Source organism: Apostichopus japonicus, chromosome 7 (assembly GCF_037975245.1).
Source record: "Apostichopus japonicus isolate 1M-3 chromosome 7, ASM3797524v1, whole genome shotgun sequence".
NCBI lineage: Eukaryota > Metazoa > Echinodermata > Holothuroidea > Aspidochirotida > Stichopodidae > Apostichopus > Apostichopus japonicus.
The window spans coordinates 19,566,914-19,587,036 of NC_092567.1; the positions used below are offsets into that span (position 1 = coordinate 19,566,914).

Below are 20,123 nucleotides of genomic sequence, written 5' to 3' on the forward strand. Positions count from 1 at the left end.
ACCAAAACGTGGTTACAGTTTGACAATTAGGAGCACAGACACAGTGTCCTACGTCACAACTTATATCGATAGTACAGTACACCATTTTAGTACACGATTACCACACAACTATAAACACAGTCTGAACCACAATAACATTGTGTAGGAAACGTTTGTACGCTAATAGATCAAATATTACTGTAAGCTATACAACCTTTACAGCTATAAATGTTTCGAATAGTCTTATTAGTCTTTTTTATAAACACAACGATCATCACCGATAAAATGAGAAAAGGGGTGACAGAACTGATGAGAACATTATCAACTTACTTGTATTCTTTCGTCGCCAATTCCTAGTATATGGTTACTTTAGTGTACGGTCGTTTGTGTAGCAATATAGGCCTATGTAGTGTGGAATACCTTTCAGTATGACTGCGTTCGGTTTTGCTGTGAATTATAGGGTATTTCCATGTGAGCATGTATGGTAGCCGGTAAAATGTTATGAAGTCAAAACTGTGGATTTTCATTCTTTTTTCAAAAGGCAAAAGAAAGTTGAGTGATACTGCTTACTGCCACCGGTCACATGGGGAAAATAATTTAATCAAACATAAATTGGGGAAAAAATAGAAACATATTCGAAGCCAACTTTGACGCTCATTTGGCAAAACATATGACTACGAAAACTGTTTTCTACTCATAACCACATATTACTACAGCACTCTTAGGGAGATATCTCTTAGAGAGATGTATTTAGCAATGAAAAAAAAGGCAGCAGTAATACCTTGCCTCAAAAGTTTTTATATGGAGTCACCTAATTGATATATAGCACTGAGGAAAGTTTATCCTAGTTTAAGTGATGTACCAGAACATCAGAAAAGAGTTCCAGATCACTGCCCATCTGAAAGTTAATGAGAGGAGAGGAGACGAAATTCCTTTACCTGCACATATGCGAGACTTTTCTTTTTCGCAAGGTGCCCTGTAATATGGACTTTTGTCATGAAGACCGGAAGAATGAAAGACCAGGGGTCAAAGGTCATTGAGGGAAATTTTGATGGTTCACTATGAATGCAAGGATAGACGTTGAGTAGACATACAATCTTCGTATATTAACTATTATCAGAATATGAAGTTACCATTGAGCCAACTCATTGGGTCACACGTACATGAATACACACACACCATCGAATATATATTTCTTATGCACACTGTATTTGTTCTTTTATTCCTCGCCATGACATGGCAAGGAATGAAAAAAAGTGCACCAGCGCATTTATAAAAGAGTATACAACTCGCCATGATCAGAATTGATAAGCGATCCATGTTGGTATGTTGCCAAGATTTGATTATATTGTTTGTTGCTGAGTACCGGGCCGATTCTTTGACCTTATCGTGACTCCTACTGGATACAACATGTCTTTATAGTTTCATTGTCTCATTGTCGATTTTGAACCTTGTTATATACGGTTCCAGGTTTAGAGGGAATTTCTGATGGGTTTTCCCAGTTCGAGTCTGTCTTTGGTGTCAGGAAGTGCGTCGCCAAGAAAGTCGCACACTCTGTATGATGATTTATTTCTCATCACTTTTTGAAGGGGTTTTGTTTTGTTTTATATATGTAACTTGACATTAGAGAGGAGGTTGTCTTAATTAAGCGTTTTCTTAACGTGCTGTATAAACCTTAGTCTGTCATTTTTCTTTTAATGTATATGAATCACTCACTTCTCTTATTGTTTTTCATCTTTTTATGATTTTTAAGGCAATAAAGAAAGAACTACAATATACGCAAGTGCTATCGTTAAATGTCAACTGCAGTACTGTACAGCAGAAAATTTAGGGACACTATTAATGTGTTATAGGCAGCCGGAAGTACCGTAACAACTAGTACGTCAAAGGTCACGGGGTCCTAGGTCAAATGTGAAATTTTCATGCAAAAGTTGTGTCGAAGAAGAGGCTGAAGGAGATGGAAAATAAAAAATAGGAACCAACAAACAAAAAATGTCAGGGGATAGGAACGAAAGTATGATCGACGTAAAGGCGAAGGAATGGTAAACCCAAAGAAAGGTAAACATTGAAAATACTTATCTGACATTAGCCTACCGATATGCATTTTACATAAGACAATGGAGCTACTCTGTAGTAGCTCAATGATAATAAAATATTGTCGTGCTTACAGGAAGGCGGTAGCAGAAGAAAATACAATGAAGGAAATTCATCGAGTCGACTTACAAACTACATATATTTTCTGCTAGTCAGTCTACAAGCTGGAATAATGAATTAAATGGAGTAAATGTTTTTTTTTACCAGTTCGGCGAGATTCTGCCTGAGTGTGGGCCCGCATGCTCATACTCAGATCCAGACTAAAAACTACTGGGTTTTAAAATATCGCATATATTGAAAGATGACTACCAGAAATACTACCGTAATACTTATATCGGTACAATAAAACGAGATTACAGGTAAACCAGTGATTAACATGATGTGTGAAATAAAGGCTAACAAAATAAATCGTCCCTCGCTAAAACTCGATATAATATCGACAGGGCCATCACTTATGTGAATACATAAGGAATGATAAAGGTATTCCTATATGTCAGTTCTATTTTTTTTCAACCCAATCACTTTATTTCTGAAAATTTTAGCTTCATATAAACAGTACAGTACAGTACAGTACAGTACAGTACAGTACAGTACAGTACAGTGATCTTTAATTATGAAAACATTAAAACATAGATGGTAGCGCGGGTCTAGCAATTCAATAGGGAAAGTAGATTATTGGGCCAATTCATTGAGATTACGAAACTCGGTCCTGACAGTTACAAAGTCACCATTGCCTAAATGTACAAAACAGTGAGTAAGCTGATGCATGGATGTTGTGCAGCTATATGTATGGAAAGACATATAAAACCAGTTGAAAAGTCAAGAATGTTTCCCCTTTTCTGTGTGTGAAAATGAAGTTAAATCACCCGAATTGTGAAATTGTAAAGTTTAGTTAAACCGCCCAACTGTGAAAATGTAATGTCAGGTTAAAATTCCCAACAACCGAAGTAGCAAGCCATCGCAAATTACAAAACAGTGCCATTAATGAAGCAAACACATGAAGCAAATACCCAAAGATTGTCTACCATAGATGTCAGAGGTAATTGAGAAAATAAGCCATCTTCAAAGTAAGGCTTATGCACTGATATCGGGGACTAGCTCTACATAAACCTAAAGATTGGTAGCCAATTAGAAAATAATTGAAACAGTTAACAAATAATCAACGAAAAATTAAACACAGAGGGAATCAGAATCAAAATAAACGCCGCCACTTGTTGTTGACACAACAATTCATTGACAACGACATTCGAGCATCAACAAGTATACAAAATATTACATAAATCCATTAAAATCATACTCATTTAAAACAAAAAGGAGTAAATATGCTTGACAGTACACAATAGCGCCATTTCAAAAATAAAGTTACTGTTTTGTTATCCATACTGTATTCATAAACCACTCGTTATGCATCGACATAAATATCAAGTGGCCCGTTGCAACTCTTAAACAGTGTAGATGGATAGACCAAGTGTTGAATGTTTTACGGAAGCAGCGGAATGGTGTCAGTTACACACCAAAATGCATAATGCTTACAGTTAAATCTTAGAATATTGTAGAGCCTGGCTGGTAGTATGCGATCCCTCGCCCGGTGGATGACTTCCTCCGCGTTGTAGGGCCTAGGATAAATGACCCTATAAATAGGTCCGGAGAAAGCTTCTTCCCCCTCGACGACGCCATCTTGGTACGTAAATCTAATAACTTTCATTTTATTGTTGGATTTATTGATGCCAGTAACGATCATGTGACAACGTGGATGCCCAAACCATCGATAGAGAACCACGTGATCACCAGGAGACAACTCGTCAATGCTGTTAACTGTCTCATCTGTATACGTGATACCTGTCCTTACAATACTTCCTATTGCAAGTCCCACCAACGTCCCTTCGTCGGTATTTTCTTGTGCCATGCCTATATTTACTGTCACTCAGCTGAAACGAGGCAGATATCATGCAAGAGAGATATTTTAATAATGTAAGAAATTGAAAAAAAAGTTGTAAGAACCTTTCTACACTTTAGTATTGTTACGTTTAAAGAGTTGGATATACCATATCTGTTCTCCGACTGAACTTTCACAAAGGGAACGGTAACCAATTATGGAGAAAACCTGCTATGATGGCCGTCTATAACATCAAACTATCACGTTTAAATGACACAAACCGTGAAATTGTTATTGATGTATTTGATAAAGATGCCATTGGTGAACAACTACCCCGAACAGACCTAATGATGATATTGGTTTCAATGTCAACACTGTTAACATCCTGCTTTGCAAATGTGAGCAACACTAAAACAAATTAAAAGTAAAGGGTTTAAGATCCTCGTGACAATTGGATATTGGAGATTTACAAAACAGACAGTTCTTCAAAGAGACCACTGTTACATCAACAACAAAAAGTTGGTTGAGTTTATGTCCCCTTTAACATAAATCCCGGAACATTAAAACACGAAAAGGGGAATACATCTAAAGTGGGACGAAGAGCATAAGTTAATAATTTGTTAGTGTAGTATTTTCCAAGAGTTAAAGGTAGCCATCATCAGGTCATTTGAAGCCCTTGATGATCAGTAGGAGTGGAGGGGGAGGGGGATGTATGGTTCAGTCGGGACTTTTTGCATGCAGCCGGGAAAGAATTAGACCACTTCTAAATGGCATATACTTCCATAACCCATTTTTTAATCTCACTAAGATTGTTGACATTGTTCATACATACGAGTTACAGCACCCTGGTCAAATTTGCAAAGAAAGCCCGCTCTGCGTTATCGAGCAATTGAAATTTCACAGATTATACAATAAGTGAACTTGAAATAAACAGGTGTGATGTCACAGTTTCACACTGACAGCAAATTGTTTTGTTCTATTTCTGTAGTTTTCATAGTATATTGTTTTGACCCTGAATCGTTCAGGGTATACCAACTAAACGCTGGGGTGGTAAAAATAATTCGTTAGTGTCCATCTATGATATCGTACCGGTTTGCGTCAAGTTTAATTTGGGTACAAAAGGTTTCATCTGCAGTCATCGTGATAACGTTATGTAGGACATTGATGCAAATTTCACCAGAATGCTTACAATATGTTCTTCTGTCAGCAATCAGAAGGAAACTTTCTTTAAAGAAAAACTTTATGTTCCCTTATTGTGTTGTATCTGAGGAACATCCTGATCAACACAAGTAACATTTGCACTAAATTGAATACTCCTGAATCAATCAATGCAATGACTTGGTTACACTCATTCAAGAACGATAAGGATAAGGAAATGGGTACATGGTTAACCAGATGCATTCATCCAGCTTCCCACGGTTGCATAGATATCCACACCTATATAGCAATGGTGACTGAGAATAAAAATTACTGTCAACACAGATCATCTGCTTAATTTGAATACTTTAAGATAGGACACGTTCTTAACGACTGTACCCAGCCACTAAACGTTAACGGTAATCGATCAGCAGCATATGTACAGCGTGCACACATTGTTATATAGACCAACATAGACTTAGCGAAAGTACGCAAGACACCACTATGAGCGTTGAAGCTACATTTCGGAGTTTGGACGTTAAAACGGTAGTTTATTTATCATATCTTCAGTATGTGTACAAAATACAAAAAATGTATTACTGAAATGGATATTATAGTGTATACAATGAGACAATGAGATGATTTAAATATACAAAATCATAAACTTGAAGAAATGAAGGGAGATCTGAAAAAATAATAAAATACTTGTATATTCAGACCACCCTATAACTATATATATTATATTTGTAATTTCTGAGAGAAGAAGAAAGGGGTGAAACAGGGGCGAGGAGAGAGAATTGTCTCAGATAATGTGAGGTTCTTGTATTATACTTATGTTTATCTGAATTAAAGGGGGAAATTGCAAGTGACGGTGTTTGGAAGCAGATGTTCATGGCACTATACATAAAGGTCCCTAGTTGGAGCTGGGTAAGGGAAATTATTGGCAAGATATTTAACTTCATAACTAATGGAAGGTTGTGTTTTAGATAATGGGCATTGTAGATTGCTCAAACAGCCTTTAAATGAAGAACACTTAACCGGTGAATATGAATATTGTTACCATGACACCAAATTGTATTGCAATATGAAATAACCAAAACAATTCAAGAATTATATAACATAAGAAGTACGTTTGTGTGTAAAATATGTTTCAGTCTCCAAATAATACCAACATAAACTGCAACTTTCTTATATATAGACCAACCTATACACTTAGCGAATCTATGTAAGATGCCACTATGAGCGTTGAAGCTTCAGTTGGACGTTGGGCTTGATTTTACTACGTGAAACAGACACATTAATTGGGAAACATTACATATTTTGTTCAATATACAAATAATTACCTTTAAAGCTCAACGTGCCCAGCAATGTTCGATACTTTCGAAGAGAAAGCGCTTAAAATTTAGTTGTGTACGTTTACGAACAGCAATCGAAATAGCGTGTGTGCGGGTCCTAATTACACAATCGGAATATTAGACTGGGTATGCGGATCGGACTATGAAACCGAAAGCAATAGACTTGGTTGTTCACGTTACATTTCATGCTAATAAGCAGTATCAGGCCAAAGGTTATCGCTATGCGGAAAACTTCCGTGATATTAACTTGGCAACAATAAGAGGGCGCACGATATGGCGCCACCATTTTCCATGTATACTCTTTTTTTTCTTTTAATTCTTTTTGTCAACGTTGTTGTCATATGAACTTTGTAAGCATATTTGTACTCTACACACGAGTGAGGTGCACAGAGAGTGAATAAACTTGTAAACTAGTCATCCATCTCTTGCTCGCAAATACCCATAGCAAGTTAGGACATGTTCTTCTTTGTTACAGATACATAGCCTATGTAAATGAAGTGCTTTCTTTTTCCATAGAAATGCACTTTCCATTGAATATGTTTTATATACCCTTTAAATTTATGCCTGACTGTCATAATAATAATGTCATCTCTTGTGAGCCAATCTGTAGTGTTTCATTTTAGAAATTTGCCAATTAGAATCATACTTTACGCGAGCTAGCAAACTTATTGTAAACATTAAAGCTATACTAGGTTTGTGATGTTACCTTTGTGATCTGCCATTTGTAAGTGGTATAGATATCTGCTTTGAATAAATCATTTAGCTAAACCAAATATTTTTAGCAGCACTACACATACAACATAGGCCTATATTAAGAACCTATTGGCGGTCCTTGTGGTGTTGAACGAGGAATATACAGATTCTTTCACAAAGGAACTCTCTGTAATGTGGAGATGGTTCTATTCTTGAGCTTCTATCGAAAGACAGGAAAGGCAATTCTTTAAATAAATATACTACTCATTCGGCGGGTGTGAATCTACAGTTATATACATCAAACTTGAAAGAGTTTTGAGGCTTATTGCTAAAATTGTAGGGCATCCCAGCTTTCAATCTTTCGGTAGAAAAAACCAAAGCAATACGAAGAGAATCTGTTAATTAGATTAGTGTAGTATTTCCCAGTTATAGGTTGCCAACATAATGTCATTCGAAGCCCTATCCATGTGATGATCCTGGATTAGTGGGAGTGCGGGGAGGGGGGCATCGCGTCCCAACGTCAGTCGGGGGGGGGGGTGGTTCAGTCCGGACTTTTTGCATTCAACCGTTAAAGAGTTATAGACCACTACTAAAGAGTTACATCCATACCCCAATTTTCATTCTCACTAAAAATGATTATTAGCACAACTTTGTCTGTAGATAAACATTTAAAGATCTAATCTAGAGTATAAGTATGCCTCAGAATGCATCATGTGACGTTCATTTTTTTTGGGGGGGGGGACATCTTCCTCAGCCCTCATATATTTGAGTCGGCCTCAATATAAAAATCTTTTATTCGCCTCACCCACAAAGAGATTCAGGCTCCTACTGAAATCAGTCGCGGTATATTAAGTATGTCCCTAGCCCCTTGAAATCCTCTGCACGACACTGTCGTGGACGGACACCAGTTAATACCAAGCCTTCTTTGTCTGATGGGTGTTCAGAGATATAAATACAAGCAGTGTAATTGTCGCACCCTTTCCTGCTTCGGGGACCACCAGTTAACGTCCCCAGTATTACATGTCTTAAAGTTGGTCAATTAGTCTATATATAGAATAGGACAATGCGATACATGTCTGTTATCGAGGATTTAGTCTTTATTTGAAGACCCGCCATCAAAACCGCACACAAAATATGCTCACCGTTGGTCACTTTTTTTCACACTTTTATCACATAGGAAGTATTTTATTGCCATGCACCCTCACAGCACAAACATATTCTGAATTGATATTTAAACGAATTTGTCATTGTGTTCAAATATTTGCCGAAAGATTCTAACATTTAAACGTTTTCATAACAAAGCAGCTTCCTTTACCCAACGGTTATGCATTAACTTGATATGGTCTCAATATGCTTTATATTCAATTTTCATTTCGAATGTGCGGAAGGTTTGATAATATTACTAATAGCGATTTATAATGCGCACATATTGATGGCTTCTAAATAGGTGAGGGATATTTCCAAAGTTTATATCAACGTCATCGATTAGTATGATGGTACACTGCAAATTCTCGAAAGTATTCGGGCTGACGATCTCACTGATTTTGCTCAGCTGTTAAGTTCTATCCTTCGGCTAAGTGACTTTTCATCAATGGTTTGACTAGATTCCGCCAGAAATAGAAAGAATTATACTTGTAAATGTCCGGAGTCAACCTTCAAATGCATTTGAGGTAGAAACTAGAGCAGCCATGCTGCAGTGGCTTAACCCATCATCTGTGAAAGGAAATCTTAATTCATTGTAGGGCTCCATGAGTCTATATTGCTGTGTTGTTTGTTTGCAGTATACTAAACTATGCATATAGCTCCATGGTTAATGTGGTAAAGCACTGGTAGCGCAACAACACAAAGGAATAATGTAGCACTGACTTCTGCTTTGAAAGTAGTTCTATAGAATTACTCATTTTCACCAAGCTTAGACTACCTCTATGTTTAGACTGATATAAAATAGCATCAAATATCAGTTGAGGGTTAGGGGTGATACACCTTCACCACAACTGACACACACATGGGTAAGTACCTAATTTACATCGGAAGGATCTGCCTACTGATATGCAATGGCTAATGACTTTCGGTTGTTCCGCAGCCCGATGAGCTTCTTTCCTCCAGTTAAAGATCAATAACATATCCTATATCTACATTATCGAAGGAGTAAGAACTCTAAAAAGAATGCCAAGACATTGAAAAATGATGAATATTGCTAAATGTTACCACTTTCCTTTATCCAATCATCTATTCATTCTTAATCTCTATCGCCAACTCTATGTGGCACCTTCTCTGCAAATTTCACAAAACTCAGCCAGCGATTGTAGGTTGAGCTAAGAAAATTTGGCGCCCTATGGTCCCGACTGGTGTTTCCAAAGTATTTAGGCTACATATACCAGCTATTAACCAACAACTTTTTACCAATTTTGTCTACAATCTGACTTGGTTGCGGAGTCCTTGAAATGTAAAGGAATTTGGGCTAAAATGGTCCAACAATATTGGGCCCACAAATTCGGTCTCATAGAATGTGTCCCCGAATGTGCATTTGAGGTGGAAATAAAATTTGGGTCAAGCCAGCCCAAAACTAGGCCCAGAATATTTTGGGGCCCACATTGTCCAAACAAAATTAAGCCTACATGTACCAGTGACATGTAGGATTTAACCAACAACTGTATAGCAAGTTCAATTAGATGCAAACCGACTTAAAGCAGCATTTTGCGTTGGGTCGCTTTTTTCCACTTTTTTAACATGTGCATCGATTTTTTTACATGTATCAATCATAAAACAGCAATCTAAGATACCATCCAAGTTTCACCCTGCCAAGAGCGTTAATTAGCGAGTAATTAACGATTTATGTCGATAAATGAGAAGAGTGTCCTCGACAAATTTCACAGTTAAAATTAATCGCATACAATTCCGCCAAACCCACTAGTTTGAATTCAACCAATCAGAGATGCAGGTTTAGTTATGAGCCGTTGCTAAAAATAGATTCAAGACTTCGCGTTGGTTGTACCAGGGAGTTGTTATGCAACTCCCTGGTACAACTGCCATATAGACTGTACACAAATCAAGCGTGGTGTTATATTACGTATCTGTCAATGACGTTCGTAGTGTTTAAATATTCATATTATGGGCGAGGTTTATTGGGTTCCCAACGGAAAATATCTTGGAGAACAACAAAGTTGAAAGTTGCAATTTTTTCGACTTTTATGCCACCATTTGAAGTAAAATATAAATAGATTAGCTAGTTATGTATGTCGTTATGGCAAAGTGGAATCAGTGAGGTTGAGAAAAATCGTAGAAAAGGACGCAAAATGCTGCTTTAAGGTTTCGGAATTATTGCAATGTTAGGATTTGTACTTTTGACACCATAACCTCATTAATATTCATCAGGTCCTCGCAAAAAACGATGCAGCAGTCTGAGACCTTCTCACTTTATAACATCTACATAGTGTTTACGACAAATATCCGTCACTCCGTTGTTGAGTTATCGCAACAAGTGTCACACACACACCAGCCTGATTGCATAGGTTCCTATGCTTCCAGCAAGGTACCAAAAGGTGGTTACATTTTGACTTACGAGCACAGCAACTAGTGTCTTACGCCACAACCTATATCAAGAGCACAGTACACGAATTTAGAGGAGAAGGGATTACCGTACAACACAAAACACACAGTCTGAACTACAAAAAATGTATACTAAAAGTTCAAATTCTACGGTAGACTAGACAACTTGTACGTATTTGAATAGAATTGATATAGTCTCATGACATATTTTTTTTTTAATAAACACAACAGTCATTACCGATTGTGGTGACAGAACTGATGAGAACATATTCAGCTTACTTGTATTCTTCCTTCGCCAAATCGTCGTACATGGTTAATTTTCTGTGTTCTTTGATAAGCCAATGAGGCTCCTTTGCGAGTTCCTGCTTGCAGGAGGATCTAAATACATACATACATACACGCATACACACAACCATACACACATACACCCACGCATACATACATACATACTGTCGTGTCGTGTCGTGTCGTGTGAAGAGCAATATGTAGTGGAAAAATTTGAGAATGAATGCGTTCGCTTTTGTTACTAGGGAAATTCCATGTGAGGGTGTATGGTGGCCGGTAAAGTCAGTACTGTGGATTTTACCTCAGGCAAAAGGAGGATGCGATACTGCTTACTGCTACCGGTCACATAAAAGAATAAAAAATAAAAACAACGGAGAAATTATAGAAATATACTTCACGCCAACTTTGACGCTGATTTGGCAAAAACATGACTACCCAATCTGTTTAGGTTTTCTACTCAAAACCACTTATTCTTTACAGCACATCTTAGGGAGAGATAATTAGCAATACAAATATTGAAAGGCAGCATACTCTGTGATTCCTTTCCTTATGAGTTTATATATGGAATCACCTGATTGATTGAGGATTAGGGTTTTGGTACTTACTATAAAAAAGACACATGGCAAGTATTAACTATGTGATGTAACCTATCTTGGGATATCGTGTTTGCATGGTTTGTGTTTATGAGTGTTTACTGAGTGTGACCTTTGATGAACGCAAATGATCTTTGACCTCCAACAAAACAATAGGGTTCTTTCACTCAATATAGGTGAACCGCGTGCCAAATATACAGGGATTTCCTGGAGACATCTTGTTTAGAAGGATATCAAGTTTTGACCCCTCGTGACCATATATGAACTATTAACTAGTAAACATTTTACACTACATAAGGCTATCCTACCATGCCTATATGAGCTCCTTAAATGTTCCGGTTCTGATATATTTTTAAGCCTTTTGTTGTTGAGATTTTCACATTTTGCTCTCTGCTCACCTCTACGAAAACAAGTGAGTTCTTGCCCATATTATTGCCCAAACACATGCCAAATATGAGTACTGCAGAGGTTATATATCTTGAGATATCGTGTTTTCAAGCTACCGCGCAACATACACATACAAACCAATGCATAGTAAACTTGCCTGTCCAAGGCAACCAAATAGCTCTCAAGGTCAAGAAGATCAGCTCATTATCAGGGAAATATCAGCAATGGAAGGCTTCTTTTGATAGAACTTTCCACAGCCTTTAATCATCTCATAACTGTTTCCTTTTATCTTACCTATCATATGAATTGTTCATATCTGATCGATTCATTGTTCATTAGTGTCCAAGTTTACTGTCTTGCCATCTGTGTCTCTAAATGTATTTATTCTTTGTCTGTTTTCCGTTTCAGTTAGCCTATGAAGAAGATCCTAATAGGATTGAAACGTCAGGCCCTGTAACTTTTACAAAGATTTACTACATAGAAATACACAATAAAGAAACAAGTTATACACTGCAAAGGAAACGTGTTATGTTTTAACATTCAAAAGAATCATAATAAAACATACATTACGTAATTTTTCTTACCAAAAACGAAAACATAGCTCAAATGCTGTTCGATTTTAGTATGAATTTCACATGAAAGGGTATTGTTTTTACAGACTGACGACATTCTTCTTATCAAAGAATATGTCAAATAAGGAGCTTACATGAACAAGATAATAAAAGGGAAACATTCGAAATGAAAACGAACTTAAAATATATATTTACTGATTAATTTGAAAAGTCTAGACAGTGGAATGGAATGAAAACGAAAAATAGCTCAAGTGCTGTTCGATTTTTGTATGAATGTTAACATTTCACATAAAAGGGTATTGTTTTTGCAGACAGACGACATTCTTCTTATCAAAGAATTTGTCAAATAAGGAGCTTACCTGAACAAGATAATAAAAGAGAAAAATTCGAAATGAAAACGAACATAAAATATATATTTACTGATTCATTTGAAAGTCTAGACAGTGGAGTGGAAATTTCTGGTTATTGCTTCGCAGTAAGTACACTAAGCGCTCCAAACTGATTATCCAAATTGCTTATTAAACACGCCGATTTGAAGGGCATTACCAAAATATTAAAATTGTTTCATTGACTTTGTAAATACAGCGAGTCACTGTGTTTATTCTAATAGCTTTCTAAAGACTGTAGCGTGTTTTAACTCGTGAACAGAAAGCAAATTGAGTGGGTATAAGTGGACCATCAATCTACTTTAGACATCTGCAAGATGATGAAAGCTGTTTGGAAGCTCACCTGTACTTATTTTTTCCGATTTTTTGGATGGTGGAATAATTATTTTTGGTTTATTGCTATGTAATACGTATATACACTAATCGTTCCAGACTGATTATCTACATTTTAACCTTAACACGCCGATTTGAAAGTGCATTACTAAAATATCAAAATTGTTTCATTGACTTTGTAAATACACTAAATTCGACACTTACTATGGTCAGCAGGACAATAAATCGAAGATATCAACTGACATATCCACCATTTCATCAGATCATGATCTTATATTGCGTCAGTGATTTAGTGAAAATCATTTTTAATTCTACTCAGTTAATCAAAACTCGCAGTTATCGTGCAAGTCAATCCTAAACCTGACTTATATAGCTCATCCGCTCCTACAACTTGGTATCGTGCGTTGATCTTAGTTTCACATATAAACATCCTAAATATTGTGACGGGGTCGTCCCTTCGTAAAATTCTTTGACGATACCAGTGCAGTGTAGGCCTATCCCTGTACAAACTTCGTGTGGTGCGATTCTGTCTCAAGGATCCCGTGTATACGACGTATATTTCTTGATTTCAAAAGTAACAATATTGTGTTTCCATGATTAGTCCTACCCATCACCATCTTTAATATATTTTACCATCATTATAATTAGTGCTCACTGCCATTACTACCAACGACCACTATCATCATCACCATTTCAATTAACAAAGTCATGATTTTTTATCATTTTTTACATTACATTTGATAAACATCATTAGTCATCACCATTACATTTTATATACATTATCGTTTATCTTCACCATTACAATACAATTATCATCATTGTCATTATCATAATTTTTAATATCAAGGTCACTACCGTTGTCAGCTATCTCTCTTATTCTCGTGCCGTTATGTACTTTGCAGATTATCATTTGTTTGTGTAGGAAACGTTGTATTAAGTTACAATATACACCATGTAATGGAATGAACGAAAATGACCGTCTAAGGTTCGCTTGGAACTGTATTAGTTTCACACCAAAATGCAAAATGCTTACAGTTAAATTTGAAGATATCGTATGCTTGAGCTGGAACACTGTTCCTTCTCGCTCGCTTAATGACTTCATCCGCCGCAAAGGGACGCGAAGGGTGAATGACTTTAAACATAGGCGTATGGAATCGTAGTTTCTCCTCTACAACACCCCGTTGGTAAGTAAACCTGATGACGCACATTATATCTTTGGATTGATCGACGGCAGTAACAACCATGTGACAACGAGGATGCAGAAACCATCGATAAAGAACCACGTGATCTCCAGGAGATAAGTCTCGAATACTTGTGACATTTTCATCTCGATGGTTGATGAACTTCCTCACTAAACAGCTTACTCCCTCACTACCCAAGCATAACTCCCCATTGTAACCCCATGGGATTGCCAGTACCCCTGCACATATTGCACCGATTGCAATGGACACTACGGTTGATATTGCAGCAGCAGGCAACAGTGCCCCAAGTGCAACAACACATCCTGTTGGAACCACCCCGGTGAAAAACACTTTATCCAGTCTATTGTAAATATTATGCCAGAACCTGCCCACAAATTCCTCCTCGTCAATATTTCCATCATTTCTCAATTTGTAAGATTTTTTCAAATCAAAGAGCAAGGATACCCCTTGGAATATGACCACAAAGCCAAGACCGATGGACTGCATCTGTGGGCCGAGCACATTAACTTTGGTAGATTCACTGACAACCGTTTCTACTAAGCTACCAACTACATCAAATCCTACTGCAAAACCGGCTTGCATGGAGATTTCCAGGAGGAAACTCAAGACACATTTGATCAACTGTTCCTGTTGAAAGCTCCAGTGACTACCTATTTTACAGAACACAGCGAAATGTTCACAATTATTCTCGAGGAGAAGATAACCAGTTTCACCTAACCAAGCCTTTGCCCTCGCTAGTGTTAACACCTTGCTATCTTCACAGACGATTCCCTCTTCGTAGTCACACCTAAAGATGACCTCTGCTCTCTCTCTCATATCTGTCTCGCTGATTTTCTCTTTAACTACGGATGCCCTTATTTTTGATCGAATAGCGCTTTTCACTGCTTTCCCTTGCCCCATCGCACCTTGCCAGTGTATCAGAGTGACTGAGTCTTGGGTGACTTCCTTAACAATTGCATGATGGTAGAAACAAGCAAACCATTTATACTTGATATGGTCACCGGGAACAAGATATTCAGCAAGATTCGACAAATTTCTAATCTCTGTTTCTCCTGGCTTGATCTTAAAGGTAAACTTGTCTACATTGGGTTTCTTCATCAGGCAGAGCACTTTGCCTCCCACGTTCAATATCTCTTCCCCTAGATTGTTTGATGGTAAGTAGTCTTCCTCCAGCCATTCTGAGAGACACTTCTCGCAAGAAAGGCCTATCAATGAGTCATCATGAAAGTACCGTTTAAACTTCAAAGCGTCGATATTTTTGCATCCAGCATGTTTAAAGAGTTCTTGGTCCATATGCTGAGAGATACAAATGTAGGAAACTAGTGTACCGCAGAACTATTGTACCGGAATACTATGTGGAGTACAAGATACTCACTGTGATATGCGTTATTATTGTAGGTAATGCTAATTTATAAAATTACCATTCAATCAGGTCTTAGTCTATCTTAGTATATCTATGTTTAAAGGGATAGTTCAGGGAAATTTATATTAGACATATGACATACATATTCAGTTACATGTTCCAAGCATCCTGGTCGAAATTGACAAAGAAAGCCTGCTCAGCGTTATTGAGCAATTACAATTGTCACAGATGATACCATAAGTGAACTTCAAATAAACAGGTGGGATGTCATAGTTACACACTGACAACAAATTGTTATGTTTTTCTGTATTTTTCACTTAATTGTTTTTTTTTTTTACTTTGGATTGGTCAGGGTTCCAATTTATACCTGGGGAGGTAAATTTAATTTCTATGACATCGCATCGGCTTGAGTCAAGATCACTTTGGTTACAAAGGTATTGACTGATGTCATCGTGGGAACGGTAATGTAGGAATTGAATTTAAACTTCACCAGGAAGCTAAGAATATGTTCTTCTTTTATCAATCAGAAGGAAATTCCTTAAAAGAAAAGTTGTATGTTCCCTTATTGTGTTGTATCCGAGGAACATCCTGATCAACCCAAGTAACATTTGCATTTTAATTGAAAACTCCTGCATCAATGAAAGGAATGATTAGGTTACACCAATAGGGCAGTTCCTTTTTGGCTAGATTTTTATCGTTCAATACAATCCAGAATGTAATGCAGCTTATATATCATTTCATTAACAAACCTTACAAGCTCTATCAAACTAAAAACACTTAATCTGATTTAAATGACATATAATGCCTACAGGTATTAATCGTAGATAATGCTGCCATCAAATTATGAAAATTCAGTGCACACTGAGACCTAAATTGAGAGCTAGACTGAGAGTCCGTACTTTCAAGTTAAGTACATACAGTCTTTAATAATCTTCTCTGTCTACAAATATCATGCTTTTAAAGTCATTCGGTCTTTTTGCCCCAAAGAGCAAAACCTGCAATAACCAGCAAACATGTGTTCTCACATCTTTGATAATTTAACGCAGAATGCAATATGCGTGTGACTTTCAACCCTACTCCTAACCCAGCTGATAATGTAGAACTCAACCTACGTTCAACCCTCCCAAGCCCACACCCCCTCTACCGTCTCTGGGATTGGTTCTGAAGTCTTGAGTCAACAATTCACAAGTCATGCGTGAATAACTGGATAGTGTTAATTGCCTTTTTGTCTCTCAGTTCACAAATTGAGTGCCCACTTCAATACCATATCTGTGATGTTGTCTGCTTTCTAATATCACATTGACGGTTTTGTGGTAAGTGCACTTTAGATAAAATTAGATCTCCTTCCAGAGCAAGGCCCTTGAAACCGTAAACCTAAGCCGCTATTGTAAATCGTTGCGCAGTAATGTGTGAAGACACGCTAATAAAATTTATAAATATGTCACTGTGTGTCACTCGGTCACTGCAGTTACGTCCCCCTTCCACCCCACAGACACATGATGCTGTAGCCTCCTTTAAATGAGACAAACTATGGTAACTATAATGAGGAGTAGGACTTTGTATGACAAGAAGACCAGCAATGCGGGCAAGCTTGTTTGTAAATTGAACGTGTTATTTAGGCTAACGCCTAACTTAGCGTACGAGTGTAAATCTATATGGTTCTTGTAATAATTATGGGGAAGCCACATGCCATAAATTGCCTTACCTATCTTGAGATATCGTGTTTACAAGATAGTGTGTCACGTATACACACACGCAAGCACATACACACACATACCCACACAAACTTGACTACATAGGTTACTTTATTGCCTATGACAATTAGTAACCAAAAATTAAAATTGAGAGGAAATAAAAAAAAAAAGCACTCTGATGTATGTTTGCACTATAAATTAGGTCTATACTTCGTTGTACTGATAAATACGTTTGAAATTTGAAAAGAAAACCCATTAAACATTTTTCCACTGGCTGAAGATGGAGGTGGGAAGCCCCGACTCCCGCACTATCCCCTTTGCGCACGCCACTGTTACCGGTGTAAATGATATGAAATAGCACTTAATACTTTGATACATAATTTAGGGAAATAACATAAAATTCTTACTGCCTCTCGTCTGAGTCAATTAGCCCTGCTTCTAAAGAGAACGTTTTTAAGAACAAACTGGTGGACTTGCAGCTACAGAGTTTGGAAGGAACTCATCAATATGTGAGCTTCAGTTGTCAAGGCTCGAACTGTTGTAGACAACAGTTCATGCTAGTTGGTTTTATTTGCCGGGTGTGTGATTCGAATGTGTGATGGAAAATTCCAGACGAGTACCTTCGATAGTATTTTAAGTATGTATGGTAGCCTTGTACATCAGTTTAAGAATAGTTTTATAAGTAATAATTGCCTCCAAATGGTTGTGTGTGATCATGTGATGGCAGATGTAGTTTCCGTGTTCTTAACAAGCTATAATAGCTATAGGCCTAGTATCTTTTGAATACTGTGCCGCCTTCTCTAAATTAAAGCATTTTGAACCAGAAACTAAACATCCCATGAGACTAAACATCCCATAAAATCAAAGTCCGTTATGTAAACAATGACAAGCAGGATGAATAGCGTATCAATTATATACAATCTAACATTGGAGGGTAATTTAGCATGGTAGTTTAGGTGTATGAAAACATAATTACGGAAGGAAATCACTTTTAGTAGCCCAGCGAAAGAATAACATACATGCAGTAAGTATACCCGTGTTAATTGTCTGGTGCGATATTTCACGTACTAGTTTATTTATTACCCAAAATATTTCATACGCTACCGTTGTACGGGCCTATTTTCTGGAGCTCAGTCATATGTAGTTGTCGATTGGTTAAATTGTTTCAGTGTCTGAATGGTGACATCCTTATGTTCCGACGTCTCTATTCCGACGTTTCTATGTTCCGACAAATTGTTTGGACTCTAAATTTTTTTGACCAAAATTTTTTCGGACCCAATATTTTTTGGAGACTCAATCTTTTTGGTCCCCCATTTTTCGGACCAAATTTTTTTGGGGGACTTAATTTTTTGGGACCCAATTTTTTTGGGGAAAAAAGGGCCCAAAGTTTGTTATGACCCAAATAGTGCTTGTGACCGAAAATTGCTTGTGCAACGAAATTTAATTGTTTGTACTCAAATTTTTGGGACCAAAATCAGTTTGGTCAAAAAAAATTTGGGTCCGAAAACATGTTGGTGTCAAAAATTTTAGTCCAAAAAAAATATGGTCATAAAAATATATTGATCTAAAATAATTTTGGTCCGAAAAAAGTTGGTCCGAAAACATGTTGGTCAACAATTTTGGTCCAAAAAAAATTGAGTCCGAAAAAATTTGGGTAAAAAAAATTAGAGTCCAAAAAATTGTCGGAACATAGAGACGTCGGAACATAGAGATGTCGGAACATAGAGACGTCGGAACATAGAGATGTAACCGTCTGAATGCTAAATAGGTTTGTTAATGTTTAACTGTCATGCATACACAATGCGTAGAGAACCTTTGAGTGTTGGTGTTTTTCACAGGACGCACGTTTGTTTCGTAGCTACTACAGTGGCATATGAAATTGCAATTTTGATTATTTTATGTTAAACATGTCCTCGATACGAATTTCATGAGAGTGGGGGGGGGGGGAGGAATCGGCTGCGGGGGGCTGCGAGAATTAAGATATATGGAAGGAAAAGAAAGGTCATGTAATTGCTCGCCCCTCCTTTTCTAATTCAAAGGATCCAACAGAATGATTCGTGACCGGACAAATACCCCCCAGACAAATACCCCCGGACGATTACCACCCGGACAGATACCCCCCGGACAAATACCATCCCGGACAACTACCCCCCAGGACAACTACCACCCGGACAGATACCCCCCGGACAATTACCCCCGAGGACAAAAACCCCCCGGACAAGTACCCACCCGGACAACTACCAGGGGCGTATCCAGGATTTTCCAATAGGGGGGGCGCCAGGCATGAATGATCGCCGTCCTGGGGGATGGGTCTAAGGGGAGGGGTGGACAAATTTTGCTTTCGAAGAAGGGCTGAAATGCAAAATGGTGCCATATGTGACCCATTTTTCGACCTTAATAATAAGCAACAGGCGTGGCGGAATGGAAAAATTATTGGGGGGGGTCTAATGTGTGGAGACTATCTAAGCGGAGCGCCACCATCGGTTGGCGCGGAGCGTACAAGAAAATTTTCGGTTTTTTCAAACCCCCAGATGGCCGGAAACGGCACTTCCCGAGTGTTTTATGCTGCGAATACCTAGCCCTAAAATATGGGTCTCAAGCCTGCAATTTCTCAGATTGCACGTA

The 20,123-nt window shown here is 37.6% G+C and overlaps 1 protein-coding gene and 1 long non-coding RNA gene across 7 annotated transcripts in view; one reads left to right on the forward strand and one right to left on the reverse strand.

The window, feature by feature from the left end:
* Positions 1-18,099, reverse strand: part of LOC139969641 (uncharacterized) — a 44,209-nt gene extending 26,110 nt beyond the window's left edge. For 5 of the 6 annotated variants that reach the window (XM_071974775.1, XM_071974773.1, XM_071974776.1 and 2 more), the window contains exons 1-3: positions 17,906-18,099; positions 10,963-15,737; positions 310-4,001 (exon numbers count right to left, since the gene is read on the reverse strand). In XM_071974775.1, the coding sequence (XP_071830876.1) occupies positions 14,220-15,734 (1,515 nt within the window). In that variant the 5' untranslated portion in view covers positions 15,735-15,737; positions 17,906-18,099 and the 3' untranslated portion in view covers positions 310-4,001; positions 10,963-14,219. The remainder of the gene's footprint in view (positions 1-309; positions 4,002-10,962; positions 15,738-17,905) is intronic. The other variant, XM_071974772.1, reaches the window with a different exon arrangement.
* LOC139969646 (uncharacterized) overlaps positions 6,430-20,123 on the forward strand; it is a 335,050-nt gene continuing 321,356 nt past the window's right edge. The window contains exon 1 of the long non-coding RNA XR_011793776.1: positions 6,430-10,443. This is a non-coding gene — a long non-coding RNA (uncharacterized lncRNA). The remainder of the gene's footprint in view (positions 10,444-20,123) is intronic.